The sequence below is a fragment of the Lynx canadensis genome, chromosome C2, assembly GCF_007474595.2.
Source record: "Lynx canadensis isolate LIC74 chromosome C2, mLynCan4.pri.v2, whole genome shotgun sequence".
Classification (NCBI taxonomy): Eukaryota; Metazoa; Chordata; class Mammalia; order Carnivora; family Felidae; genus Lynx; species Lynx canadensis.
Genome location: NC_044311.2, coordinates 76,071,707 through 76,086,134, shown reverse-complemented (window position 1 = coordinate 76,086,134; position 14,428 = coordinate 76,071,707). Strand labels below are relative to the sequence as shown.

Genomic DNA, 14,428 nt, shown 5'->3' with positions numbered 1-14,428 from the left:
CCCCCACGTGACCGGCGCAGAGGGAGGAGCTACGCCCGGCGCCGCGGAGCACAGAAGATTTGCCCCGCCTGGTCATGTGACAGTCACTGCCCGCCCCCGTGTCCCCTCCCGAACTTTGGAACTTCCAGACTGACCCCCATCTGCGTCTCCGTTCCGCGGTTCTTTAGTTCATTCATACTTAGAGCATTTATTGAGTGCATACTAAGTACGAGGCGAAGTGCTGGCCAGGGGCTGAGAGTAGCGAAATTCATTAAAGACTCAGTCCTGCCTAAATAAATCATGATACAAATAGGAAAATAAAAATTATGCAACCTTTGAAGATAAGGTGATTGAAATACTTATTAAACTGAATGTTAGGCCAGAAAGATTGAAACATTCTAAGAAATTAGTATGAGTAGATTTGCCTCCCAAAGATCAGCCACTCCCAGGGAGGGACAAAAGTCAATCATGGAAAGTTCAGAATAATGACGAAAGAAGTAATCCCAAAACCCCTTCCCTGCAGCCAAAAGACTTGGCACCAGGAGGAACCGTCCTAGAGCCAAATACACGTACTCAGATGGCCTGGGTTTTAATCCAAACTCTGCTGCTTCCTGGCCATGTACCTACTACCCACCTACTTAATAACTGTTGTAAAAATGGGAAGATTTGAAACCAGGCAGTCTGACTCAAATCTAAACTTTTAACCACCCTGCTTTCTTTACCAATGACAACATCCACTCACTCTATTGGATTATGAAGATTAAAGGAGTTAATTCATGTGAAAGGGCTTCAGTGCCTATGTACCTAGCAAAGACACACTTGCTCTCACTCACCCATGTGTGATCTGGGGTGTAGGTGTGTGTATGTGTACACATGTAATCTCAGAAGGTAAGAAAAAATTTTCTCTGTACCAAGGATAGAGTGGTGGTTCAATATATATGGCCTATCTGATCTCAATCTTCACAATTTCCTATAAAACAGATTGTATTATTCTTCCCATTGTATATGAGGAACTGAAGCTCCAAAGCAGCAAAGTAGACAGACACATGGCAGAGGAACTATAGTGAGAGTGAATATGTAGATCTAGTGTTCTGACTCGATCATGTATGACCCCTTCCTCTACTCTTCTCATTTCTCTTCCTCCCTAAGCCAACTAATAAATAAAATTCAATTACTACCTACATGCCAATCTGTTTTCCAACTCAGAAACCTCTCTCTCGAACTCCAGTTAGAATAAGGTACCACCTAAAAGACATCTCCACCTAATCATCCCACAGGTATCTCAAATTGTGTATGCCCAGATAGGAACTTATCATCTCTCCTTATGCAAGAGTCCTCCACCTCAACCCCATACATGTTGGTGCCTGTGTATTTTTATTTTTTAAGATTTTTTTTTAAGTTTACTGTTTTTAATTTTTTTTAATGTTTATTTATTTTTGACAGAAAGAGAGAGTGCAAGCGGGGGAGGGGCAGAGAGAGAGGGAGACACAGAATCTGAAGCAGGCTCCAGGCTCTGAGCTATCAGCACAAAGCCTGACGCAGGGCTCAAACCCACGAACGGCGAGATCATGATCTGAGCAGAAGTCGGATGCTTAACCAAGACACCCAGGCGTCCCAACTTTATTTTTGAGAGAAAGAGACAAAGAGCATAGGGAGGGTGGGGGGGACAGAGGATCCAAAGCAGGCTCTGTGATGACAGCAGAGAGCCCGATGCAGGGCTCAAACTCACAAACCATGAGATCATGACCTGAGCCAAAGTTGGAAGCTTAACTGACTGAGCCACCCAAGTGCCCCTGTGTTCTTTACCCATGAATAGCACCCAAGCTGAAAATCTGGGATTAATACTCCATTCCTTCCCATCCACATACTACCTGTAATCAGACACCAGGTCCCCTCGGTATTTGGATCAAATTCAAGTCCTATTGACTATCTTTAAAAAAAATCTTTCTCCTGCCCTTCCCCATTTCTAATGCCCTAGTTCAGGCATTTATTTCCTTTGCCTGGTCTCCCAGCCTTCATGGTGAGCTTTCTCACCCAGATAACTGATGTCACTTCCCTGCTCTCTTTCAGTGGTCTCTATTGAGAGATACTGTGAACTTCGTAACACAACAAAGCTCTTCCAAACCCGATCTGAGCTTGGGTCTCTTTACTGTATCTCCTACCACACTTTTCCTGGCCCTGTACACTTAACCAAAGCAAACTATCCATGGTTTCTGAAAATAAATAGCTTTTCCGCCTTCCTCCTTTCCCTACTCCCTTAGATATATTCTACCCTCTTTTTTTCTGGACAAACTCCTCTTCCTCTAGGTCCCATTTACTGCAAAATTCTCCCCTGACTTACATAGGCATTAAGGCTCCACATTAAGGATCCCAGGGTAGCTTCTTCACACTCCAGTATGGTATTGGTAACAATATATCACCTTTGTTTTCTTTTCCATTAAATAAGCTTTTTGAGGATAGGGTTTGGCTTTTTTCCCTCATGTTTGTATCCCCACAAACTAAAATAATGTCCAATGCAGAATAAAAGGCTCCATTGATATTTGTTGCTGAATGAATGACTGAAAGCGAAAGGTTAAGAGTCATTATGAAAATTTACCCTAAAGCACAATCACTGATTTGCCAAAGAATTATCCTTTTATTTAGAGTGTTTTGCAGTTTACAAATCATTTTTTAAGTAGACTCCACACCCAACATGGGGTTCAGACTCACAACCCTGAGGTAAAGAGTTGCATGCTCCACTGAGCCAGCCAGGCACCCCTAAAAATCACTTTCTAATTTATCTTTATATCACCACCATTGCATATCAGAGAAAGCAATTACCATATTCCCATTTTACAGATAACAGAGGCTCATCAGACATGCTGATTTGCCCAGTACTACAGAAAATTCCATTAAAGGGGTATGACAGGTAGGTCTACTGACTCCCAGGTCCAGTACTTTAACTTTTAATACAGGTTTTATACAGGCTGCCAAATAAGAACAGAAAGAAGATAATAGAGACACTAATCCAAAGTTACTACTCTCCAGCTACTCAAAACCTTGGACTACGATAGCGTCCACAAGTTTCCAAGGCTACAGAGACAGATTTGGAGTCAAACAAATTTAGATTCCCATCCTGGCTCCACCACTTACTATGTGATCTTGGATAAATTGGGTGAATCTCTTTTCAAACTTTATATCCCTCACCAAAACACGGAGATAATACCTACCCCTTAGAGCTGTTGTGAGGTATCTGAGGTATATAGAACGATTATTCTTTCGACATTTATAGACCTATTAAGTGCCAGGCACTGCTTGTAAACTAAACCTACAGAAAGCGTTGGTTAGCTAGCTATGATTATCTGGCAGGGCCATATGTTCTTCTGCACTGCATCCACAGGGGTCCGAGCCCCAATTGGCAGCATAGCTATATTCATACCAACCCCACAAAGATCAAAAGTGATTACACCCCAGGAAGGAGGCCACTCCTTTATCCCATTGCTACACTAAGAGGAAAGTCAGGGTCAAGCTTTCTTACATCCAGTTTCTGCAAAGATAGCCCAGTAGATGTGAACATGACTAAACCTCTCCAATAGAAGCCTTCCAAGAGGCACAGAGGATCACAGGAGATAAAAATGTCCCTGGCTGCTCAGTCACAGACATGCAGCTCTTTGTCTGTGCCTGGGAGCTATACACCTCAAGGTCACCAGACAGGAGACAGACGGTTGCTCAGATCAAGGCTCATGTAGCCTCTCTGGAGGGCATCGCTTCAGAAGATCAAGTCGTACTTCTGGCAGGCATGCCCCTAGAGGATGAGGCTACCCTAGATCAGTGTGGACTGAAGGCTCTGACCACCCTGGAAGTAGCTGGCCACATGCTTGGAGGTAAAGTCCATGGTCTCCTGGCCATGTTGGGAAAGTAAGAGAGCAGACTTCCAAAGTGGTCAAACAGGAGAAAAAGAAGACAAGCCGAGCCAAGCAGTGGATGCAGTACAACCAGAGCTTAGTCAATGTTGTGCCCTCCTTTGGCAAGAAGGGCCCAATGCCAACTCTTAAATCCATTGTAATCCTGGCTTTCCCCAATAAAGCCACATAGTCCAGTCAAAAAAGAAAAAATGTGTATATACATATACATACATATACATATACATGTATATATATATATATATATACATATATATATATATATATATCCCTTTCATTTAGCAGCAGAGAAGTTAGAAAGTAAGGCCGACTCTGCTGCTGCTTAGAACAGGGATTCTTCACCCAAAGTCAGTGAATGATGGGCTTGAGGTGGATGTGCATTGGCAGGGTGGGAGTGGGGGTGGGGATGGGATACACAGCCCCTCAGAAAGTTATTTGTAACAGTTTGTATCAAAATATTATTTGTAACAGTATTAAAATGTATTAAATGTATTAAACTTTGGTATTAAAATCTTCCTAGAAGGACAATCCATTGCACTTATCAGCTTCTTAGGGGTCCATGCCCCTAAAGATGAATCACTATTTTAGGATGATTAAGAAAGAGGGGAAAAAGGCATGGAGTTTAATTTGTTCCATTCAGGGCAGCTTCCCTGCTAGCCTCGGCTCAGAGTTGCTATAAACAATGCCTTTTCACATCCACTCCCCACCCCAGTCTGGCCTCTGGCCACAACACCCCAGAAAACAGACATAGAGGGACCTCAGGGATAAAGGTCTTTATTCAACAAAGTTATCTCACTCAGTAACAAAATAACAGGAGGTACCAATTCCCCCAAAGGTCTAGAGCAGTGCACATGCCTGACAACAGGAAGCATGGCCCGCTGGCCTATCAGTAGCAGCTCAGAGTCCCTGGTAGCTACTTAGAGGTCATAGTTGGGGTTCTTCCGAAGGATAACAAAACCTTCCAGAATGGGGGTGACAGGAAGAAATTCCTCAGTGGCCAATTCTGCCCGCTCCCCGTGGGCCAACAATACTGGGGTTGTGTGTGTCTGGAACCCTGTGATAGTCTTAGGCTTGCCAGCCTGGCCCACCACATCCACTGCCTGTAGGGTGAGAAAATTGAAATGGGGGTGTAGCAGATGGGAGTGTGCAGATGGGAGTGCAGTAACAACCCAGTGCCCATACCAGTTTCAGAGAAACAGGTACGTGTGCGTTCCCCAAGTTCTAGAGCCCTCCCGTCTGTTCAACCCCTCACCTGGCCCACACGGACAGACACCGGCAGTGGCCGCAGCTCCTCATCGAATGTAACCAGCATTCGGGGCTGCATGGCAGCCACCAGCCCATACAATACATAATGTGATTTGCCTAGGATGACTGAGGGAAGAACACGGGACAAACAGTTAGAGGCATCAAGGCAGGCGTGGCCTGAACCCTGGGACTCCACTCCAGCTCTGACTCTCTAATCCCTCAGTCGTTCAGCTGAACCAACACTCCTCCCCTCATATACCCCTACTACAAACCAGAGATGCCCCCACCTTACTCTACCACAGCCTTCAGACTTGATCATCAATTTCCCCCAGTCACTTTGGAGCAGAAACTGGGATCAGCTCTTCATCCTTGAAAACAATCTCTTTGAGCCAGATCAAAACTGTGGGAGATGAGCTCCATTAGGCCCATCACAGGCCCAAAGAACATTGGGACCCAGAATGGTACAGAGCTAATTTGGAGTCTTGCTCCTAAATTATAAGGTGGCTCTGGTAAGGGTGGAGACAGGGTCATGTGCCACTGTATGAGACTCTTGACAGGAACTCACTGTTACGGACATCCAGGAAAGAGACAAGCACAGTAAGCAGCCCCGCCACTGCCACTTGACTCATAAGCTGCCGGTCACTGTGGTAGGGACAGAGGGTGAGTGTGCCCTTCCCTAAATGTGTCAGGCCCTGGGGGAAAAAAAAAAACAACAACAGAGAGAGAAGTGAAGGTCACATCTGAGGAGACATCACCTAACCTGGCCATATAGAAAGACCCCAACTCATTCATACACTCCCTCCTGGCTGAACTCAAAGTCCCCTGAGGTCATTCACTACATGTCCCCCTTCCATCACCACGGATACCTCCCTTGGCACACTTTAAGGAAAACAGTTCTATTCTTTACCTGTGCCAAGCGCACCATAAAAAGGTTGTTGGGGTCCTTGGCATGATACTGGGCTAACTGGCGCAGCATTGCAGCCAGACGGGCATTATTGGTACCTGGAAATGTTAACCATTAGAGTTGAAAAATGGGCCTCAAACATTCCCTCAAGCTACTTCTTTTTCTGACCTTTTTCTGATACTCACCACTGCCCACCATGCCCATGGCAAAAATGGAGTTGTAGGAAACTTCTGGGTCAGCATCATGGGAGAATTTGCTTAGGGTATCCAGGATGTTGAGTCGTGGATTTGAAACAGAGATTAGAGCCAGTGCTAAAGGCACAGCCCGTCGGAGTGTTGGCTCCCCATATCTCAGCTGGTGATAAAAGAGAGTAACAAGAGCATCGCAGAAAGCAGTACAAACTCAGTTATAGGAAGAGACTTGATAGGTAATAGAGGCCTTTATCAAATATTACAGAAAGGGCATAGCAAAAAGACTATTTCTCAACCAGGAGAAAGGAGAAAACCCATCAGCAAAGTCTCCTCTGGGGAACTCCAAGCACCAAAACCAGTAGATATTCCAATCTCCTCCATGTGATACTCACCAGGTGGCCGAAGGTTCGTAATGCCATCTCTGCTCCAATCTCCTCCCCCATAGCAATAAGGGCAATCCCCAGCACAGCCACTCCCTGCAATCGAAGAGGCACCAGAATCCAGTAAGCTCAGGGAACAAAAAGCTCACCCTTGACTCAAGTCCCATGTAAGAAAAAAAAACTGTCCTGTGGGGGCACACCCTGACCCTTATGTATAGAACCCTGCTTAATGCCTGTCTCAATACACAGCACCACCCACAGGGTCTGTAAAACAAACCCAAACCCAGCTCCTCTGCACAGGTATCTTTTCTCAGAGCCTGACTCAGAGAGTGCCCAGTTGCACACAGAACCTGATGTGCTCCCATGTCGGCAGGGGCTTCCTTCTTGTCCTTGTCCTTCTTTTCCTTCTTGTCCTTGTCTTCCTCTTTTTCCTTGGAGTCAAAGTGTTCACTACAAATGTGGAGCAGCTGCTGCACCTTCAGTACATTCCCAGAGCCTGCAGCATGGTGGTAAGGGTGAGAAAGAGTAGAAAGGAGAAGGCACCAAAGAAAAGTTTATTCCAGTAACAGAAGTTAAGAATCCAAAAGCAAACCAGAGAAAGAGGGCGCCTGGGTGGCTCAGTCAGTTAAGCCTCTGACTCTTGATTTGGGCTCATGTCGTGATCTTACGGTTGTGACTGAGTGCTACATGGGGATCAGTGCTAACAGCATGGAGCTTGCCTGGGATTCTCCCTCTCCCTCTCTCTCTGCTGCTCCCCTATGCACATGCGCATATTCCCTCTCTCTCAGGATAAATAAACTTAAAAATAAACAAATAAATAAATAAAGGACTACTGAGAAAGGAAAAAAGTCTGAAAAAAGGTCCAAGAGAGAAGTAAGGAGTCACTGGAGAGGCACAAAGACACAGACCTGCATAGGCACACACATCCACTAATGTGTTGGCAAAACTGCGGAATGGCTCTGACACAACCTCCAGCGCGGCCAGGATTGCCTCGATGGCCTCACCCTTCCCTACAGGACAAATTCAAGGAGTCAAGAGGACACTTCCTTCCATCCAGCACAGCCTAACACATAAGACCTCTGCTGTATCCAGTTACTGTCAGCCTTTGCCCAGAGAGATATCCCCTCACCCAAGTGGTTGAGGCCCAGTCCAAGAGGAAGCCAACGGGCATAGGTGTCCTTGAGCTCAGTCTCTGATTTCTCCATGATGGTCTGAAGGATGGTGGAAGTAACATCTCCATTGCAGGATCCCACTGCTATCATTCCACAGGCTAGAGCTGTCACACCTGCCACCTAGAAATAGGAGAATCAGTATTATATACGTAAGTTATTAAAGTAGCTGTATACCTACCTCGATTCAAGATAGCCAATTCCTTCAGGCCACTGTAACCACACTAGGTAGTGATCCCTTTCTGATGGCATGTCAAAATAACAAGAGCAACCATTCACTGAATGTTTATGATTTATCAGCCACATCAACTGCTCTGTACGCTATTAACATTTAATTCTCATAACCCCATGAAACAGGTCCTACTACTGTTATTCTTTCATTGATGAAGAAAATGTAACCTAAAGAGACTCGGTAACATGTCCAAGATCACACTGCTTGTAAGCAGAGGCGGCAAGATTTGAACTGAGGTCTTTCTGACTAAAGCTATGCTTTTAGCCACCATATTAAATTTATCTATTACTAATATGACTCTCCACAACTAAGAAAACTTAAGGTTGGCCAATGACTAAAACAACGAATGAGAATCAGCCACCCCAAGCTGGATTAAGCTACTCCCCACTCTAGCCGAGTACTTCCTCATGGACCTCAAGGGCTGGAACTCAATACCAAAATGTTACCTCTTTAACCTCAACACCACCTAGGTGGAACCACCAGTTCCAAGAGATTCCATTGAAGTGACACATATCACCCCCATAAACACGTGTGTGTGCGTGCACACTCACACACACACACACACACACACACACACACACACACACAGTTTTCATTACTTATCACAGAGTGGTAGGACACAGAGCACCTTCCCTACCTCCCCTAAAAGTCCAACAGCCTCTCCTCACCTCCATACTAGACTTGGAATCTCCCATCACAGGGAGCAGCAGTGTTAGCACATCTTCACGATTGGAGCCAGCGTAAGCCAAGCCTAGCCTGCAAAAGCAAGGGAAAGGCAGTCCCCGACACACAACCAAGGATAGGACAAAGAAGGAACAAAAAGAGGACTGGTCATTTATTCATCATTTCAACAGTCACCAAGAGCCAAATACTCAACAGATATGGTGGTAGTCTTGGCAAAACAAAGATGAAAAGGACCCAGTTCCTGTCTTCACAAAGCTTACAGGCTAAGTACTACCAGAAGAAGCAAGAAGCCTTACCCAAAAATGGAACCAAGTCTCATAGTGTTGCTGTTGTGGAGAACATAGTCTGAGAGCAGTGCTAGTGCGGGGTCACATTCATTCCGGACTCCAGAGTTCACAATGCCACAGGCCAGAAGGGCTCCTGACTGCAAAATGCAAATAGATTCTTCCCTCAGGCTACTGTACCTTCCTCACCACAAAGGATACAACATGGACTTCATTGTAGCTTCCACCTTAACTGGAGTTGAAAACAGAGAGATCTTACCAGTGAAAGGGAGGCCTTGAGGCCCTAGAACATGGTAGGAGAATGTCCCCATTATCAGGCTATGCCCAGACCAACCTTGATGTAGTCCTCAGAGGAGTACAAGTACTTGTCAATCTGCGTGAGGCCACCATCCACATCCCACAGCAGAATCATGCCAAGGGATGCAGCTGCACTCAACATTCCTACACCAAGGAAAAAATCTATCAATCTCAAAATGATCCTACCCTAAGAAAATTGTTACAAAGAGCTCTCTAAAAAACTACGCTGGGGACCCATCACATTAACACATGAAACTAGGACAAAAGAAACGACCAAAGCAAAACAAAGATAAAGTAGGCATAAAGTTATACCATGGTCTTTGTTCTTGTAAAGCCATTTGTTGCCATCATCAGTCAGCAGCTTGTCCTGACCAAAGGCTGCATTCACAAAGCCATTCACAAAAGAAGAGGCCAGGTTCATGCGGGCAGAGTCCACTTGAGAGCCACTGCCCCCAAATCCTGCACAGGAGGGAAATGAAAGGAAAGGCAGAAAGGTTTAGAGTAGCACAATAAAGGAACACAGCATGGTGGCTGGTCTCTGGCTCTGAACCGGCCCCTCAGAATCCTCTGTCTATGCCCCCAACAGTGACCTGGAGAAAAGGTTATGTAGGAACTCTTAGCTCTAAGGGATAAATACATTGGACCAAGCCACCACTCCAAATACAAGGTTCATAATTAAGAATCCTCCAGTCCTGGGGTGCCTGGGTGACTCAGCTAACCAGTTAAGCATCCGACTCTTGGTTTCGGCTCAAGTCATGATTTCACAGTTCATGAGTTTGAGCCCCACATCAGGCTCTGTGCTGAGAGCATGGAGCCTGCTTGGGATTCTGTCTCCCTCTCTCTCTGCCCCTCCCTTGCTTGCTCTTTCTGTAAGAAAGAAAAAAAAAGAAAAGAAAGAAGCATTTAAAAATAATAATAATTCTCCAGTCCTCACACACATGGAGATGGCTACTCACTGTTGTTCTCTAGATGGGTTTTATAGATGTCATCAGGCACCTTGGGCTCCATAATATCCAGCTGAAGAGAAGTCAGAGGGTCACAACTGTTCCCCCACTACTCCCCCAGCTGTCCCCTTCTGCTTTCCCACTGAATAGCAATTCTAACCAATGAGAATCTAGTTAAAGTTATAGTCAGGGAGGTGAAATGACGAGTAGAACCACAACCAAAAAAAAGCCTTGATGGAAAAGGGCAAAGGGTCTCACCTCCCGAGCTAATGCCAAGAAGTTGCTGTTGAGCTGCACATTGGACATGATCTCTGTCAGGTCCTCATACTCCTCCACGTCTTCACTAAGCTCCAGAAACACCCCATGACGGCCAAGCATGAATGCCATCTGCTTCTGTACTACCCTGTGGGAGAGAGCCATCATATCAGCTCAGCCCTAGTCCACTAAGGGGACTGAAAAGCCCCTCCAGCCTTAACCAGAAACTACAAGTCCCAGCTCTTCATACAAATGCCCCATCCATGAGCTCATGTCTTCCTTTGCCAACTTCCTCTCTACATACACGTCCTTGCAGGAGGTGAAGATATCTTCTACCAGCTCCATGTCATTGAGCATCAATGCCAATCTCAGAGCTTCAGGAAAGCGACTGAACTTTCGGAACACACCCAAAGCACAGCGCAGTAGTGCAGAATTCTCAGGCTCGGGCACATAATTCACACAGCTACAGAGACAGAAATAACAAAGGAGTCAGGAAGTTCTGGAACATTCATTTACCCCATTTAATTCACTTATCCAAAATAAATACTAAATGACTACTGTATACCAGGCATTATGCTACATGCTAGACTACTAAAGAGACATAAGTCTCTGTCCTCAAGAAGCTCACAGACATCAACAAATCAACAGCAGCCCGATGCTAAAGATGCTCTGAGAGAACAGAGAAATCACAACTGAGAAAGAAATACTGGGGAGGGTAGGCCTACTACCCATCCCTACCATGTTCACTTACCTGGTAAGATAGAGGCAGACCTTGGCGTATGCATTCTCATCAATGTCCTTCTCCAGCATGTCTACCTGCTCAATTTCCATGAGCAGGTCACAGGCCTCGTGCTCCGCGTTGTGGGCCATGTTGTAGGGGACGATCTCCTTCACCAGGGTCAGCAGTGGCTCCCGTTGTGTCTTTTCCGCATCATCTAGTTCCTGCCACTCCTTAGCCACTTCCCCTGCGAGATGCCTATGGATAGGCCCAGACCATTAAGGGGGCACAACTTCACAGGAAGCATTTCTATGGTTCAAGGAATTCAGTATTTGGGAAACGCAATACACAGGTACTCCAAGACAGAACTCAGAATTGTGTCTCAAAACGCTTTTAGATTCTCAAGAAAGAAAGGTCTTACCTCACATACTCATGACCCCATGATGCCAATTCCTCTTGGGAGCCCACCAGCCGATACTTGAGACACTCACGTTCCCCACTCATGGTCATAGCCAGAACAGAGATGATGTCAGCAGCAAAACGCTACAAAGAAACCAGTGCTTTAAAGTCAAGTCCAGGGTGAGAGTAGTGGGACATTATGGAGTCAAGGCTAAGGTCACTATCTCTCTAATTAAGTTGTAACTCTTCACCAATCTCTGTATTAGAAATTTACATACTTTATATCTAAGCTAAGGCTCAAGATAAGCCTAAGGTTAGTGTTGCTATCTCCCTTTTAAACCAACATGGCTGAAGAATGATAACAAGGAGAGAATGGAAAAAGATGGAGGCTCTAAAGTTTATTCTAGCTGCAATAATGAACTATTAAAAGGTTTTAAGAAGAAAAGATTTTCACAATCTAGAAAGACCATTGTGGCTGCTATACGAAAGACAAACTGTATAAGTCACGAACAAAAGGAAGGCAGCCAGTTAGACGGCTGCAGTTCTCTAGGTGAGAACTGAAGATTTCCTGGATTAGGGTTGCACCATTAGACAGAGAAGTGACTCAACGAGGGGTTTATTTTAGAAATAAAACAAGTGAATGTACATGGGATATGAAGGAAACAGAAAGATCAAAGTTAAATATAAGTTAAAAATAGATCATGAGGGGTGCCTCTCAGTCAGTAGAGCATGTGACTCTTGATCTCAGAGTTGTGAGTTTGAGACCCACCCTGGGCACAGAGAGTACTCTAAAGAAAAACAACAGATCATGAAAAAGAAATCCCAAGGTCCACCATAAATGACAGAAAACAGTGTATTCTGAGAAGGCAATCCTCCTGTCAGCTTTTATCCCAGTAAAAAACATACTGGCATGATCAACTGTGTTCAACTAGCTCAGATCTCAAATCCCTTAGGCTTCCTGTGACTCACCATGAGCCCCATGGTCTAGATGAAAAGGAATTCCTAAGCTAGACCTCCACCAGCTTCTGAAACCGTTTTACCTTATTCTCCCCAGGGGGCATGTTCTCATAGATTTCCTTCAGTTTGCCATAGTGTGGACGCAGAAATTTGAGAGGCTTGGGCACTGAAGTCATGGAAGTTGTAGAAGATCGGATTTGCCTCCGCAGTTCCTCGAGGGCTGGTCGGTACAGAGATGTGTCCTTCTCCTGTTCAGGAGATGTTAGGGCTCAGACAAGAAGAAGCCACATCTCTCAAGTCAAACACAGGTGTTTACCAACTCCCCTAGGAAAGTGACTGTCTTATTCATCTGTGATTCCCCAACTCCCTGCTCACTGCCTGGTACAAAAACAAATGATCCCAGTTGAGAGTTTGTAGTAAGCTACACAATCTTCCAAATATCCTTTGTAATTCTCCTCTCTCACAACATCACCATAACGCTAACCCTAAACAGTCCATCTTTCCCTATACCTCACATAGAAATTGTTGCCCCAAAATGGAATGAAGCAACATGCAGCAAAGATCCAAATATGTACCCACTCGTGTCAACATCATGACTCACCCCCAGTCGTTCCACGAGCATCTCCAGTTCATCCTGAAGTTGTTTGTCCTCCTCAGACTGAAGGGTTGGGGGAAGAAGTTCATCAAGAGAAGGAATCCCAAACACATCCTCCTCCCATTCACCCTGGGGCAGGTAGAGAGTGAACCTGCCTCCTTAGAAGGGACCAGGTGGGCACGAAAAGAGAGGAGGAATGGCACTCTGGCTGGAAGGCAGGAAAGAAGGCAACCTGGCTTCTGGGCCAGGCTGCGTGAATGTAGTACTAAAAAATAGGGGTGACATGACCTCCCCGGTCCCACCTCACAAGTCGGTGGTGAGTATTGGTGACGTCGGCGAAGGCGACACAGCGCGGAATGGAGGATGAGGGGCAGAGAGGCTGAGCGCCAGGAGTCCCGAGGGTCGCCCCATCCGCCCTCTCCCAGACGCTGCGGGGCCGTTGGGAGTCGGGCCCAAGGCCTGCGGAGCCGCCGTGACTCAGCCCCGCGGCCTCCTCCGCCTGCTCCCAGGGCTGCGCCTCACCAGCTCCTGCTCTTTGTCCTTGTCGCCAGCATCCCGCCGCTCCTTGCCGCCCGGCTTCTCGTCCGCGATGCCCGGTGCCGTCGCCGGAGGCTGCTGAGGCTGCAGCGGAGCCTTATCCCGGCCACCCTCCTCCATCTCCACGGCCACTACCGGCCTGCTGCGCGCGCACCGCTCGCACCGCCCCGTTTCCCATACGGCCTTGCGCGGGTGGCCCACAGAGCTCCTCCTCCTGAGCTAGCAGGCGACCGGAAACGCCGCTACAACCCACTCACCCCCGCGGCGTGGGAGTCCCAGCCCTCGGACCCCGCCCACGGAAGTCGCCCGAAAACTACAATTTCCAGCCCCCAGCGCGTCTTAGGCGCGGCCTGGGTTTGGACCGGGAGTTTCCTGAACGCCACGCGACCGCGGTCTTCGATCCGGGCCAGCTAGCTGTGGTAGGAGCTGAACAAGTTGAGAGCCGACGAAACCGTTCATAGGTCTCCTCATAGCGGTGTGAATAGTACACACAGTGACACCCCAGTTAGCCCCGTAGTGGGACAGACGGACGAGATTCTTCAAATCCCGCACTGTGTGAAATCTGTAATCTGTATCTACTGCCTCCCCACACACCCACACCATGGCGGAATATTAACCTCATAACATTCTCCCCCCGGTTGAAGGAGAGTGTTCTAATATTACCTTAAGAATACGATAAATCTTAAATCCACCTGTGGAGCCATTTCGAGTAGAAATCAATAAATATAGCCCTATACTCCAATGCTAAATTCTGGA

At 46.5% G+C, this 14,428-nt stretch overlaps 2 protein-coding genes across 2 annotated transcripts; one reads left to right on the top strand and one right to left on the bottom strand.

Annotated features, from left to right (window-relative positions):
* The first annotated feature begins 3,619 nt into the window (after positions 1 to 3,619).
* On the top strand, positions 3,620 to 4,057 carry LOC115523976 (ubiquitin-like protein FUBI). Its single transcript, XM_032594720.1, is given in 2 exon segments — positions 3,620 to 3,863; positions 3,866 to 4,057. Coding segments are annotated over 2 exon segments (432 nt in total). The 3' UTR covers positions 4,054 to 4,057.
* A 582-nt stretch (positions 4,058 to 4,639) lies between these two features.
* PSMD2 (proteasome 26S subunit, non-ATPase 2) lies at positions 4,640 to 13,819 on the bottom strand. The gene is made up of 21 exons (XM_030330276.2): positions 13,658 to 13,819; positions 13,142 to 13,198; positions 12,624 to 12,788; positions 11,606 to 11,727; positions 11,218 to 11,442; positions 10,771 to 10,929; positions 10,470 to 10,614; positions 10,224 to 10,284; positions 9,580 to 9,726; positions 9,305 to 9,411; positions 8,983 to 9,110; positions 8,671 to 8,758; positions 7,731 to 7,893; positions 7,510 to 7,611; positions 6,952 to 7,097; positions 6,614 to 6,697; positions 6,216 to 6,384; positions 6,034 to 6,128; positions 5,692 to 5,818; positions 5,134 to 5,252; positions 4,640 to 4,981 (listed from the first exon to the last, which is right to left on the bottom strand). Exons 1-21 carry the CDS (start codon positions 13,790 to 13,792, stop codon positions 4,799 to 4,801), a joined length of 2,727 nt encoding a protein of 908 aa, XP_030186136.1. The 5' UTR covers positions 13,793 to 13,819; the 3' UTR covers positions 4,640 to 4,798.
* Positions 13,820 to 14,428: the final 609 nt, after the last annotated feature.

Bases quoted from the DNA above. Each gene is read 5' to 3' on its own strand.
- PSMD2 (XM_030330276.2), bottom strand. From the start codon at position 13,792: ATGGAGGAGGGTGGCCGGGATAAGGCTCCGCTGCAGCCTCAGCAGCCT. The intron at 13,199-13,657 runs GTGAGGCGCAGC...CCAACCCTTCAG, and splicing joins AGGACAAAGAGCAGGAGCTG to TCTGAGGAGGACAAACAACT. The intron at 4,982-5,133 runs GTGAGGGGTTGA...CTCACCCTACAG, and splicing joins TGTCTGTCCGTGTGGGCCAG to GCAGTGGATGTGGTGGGCCA.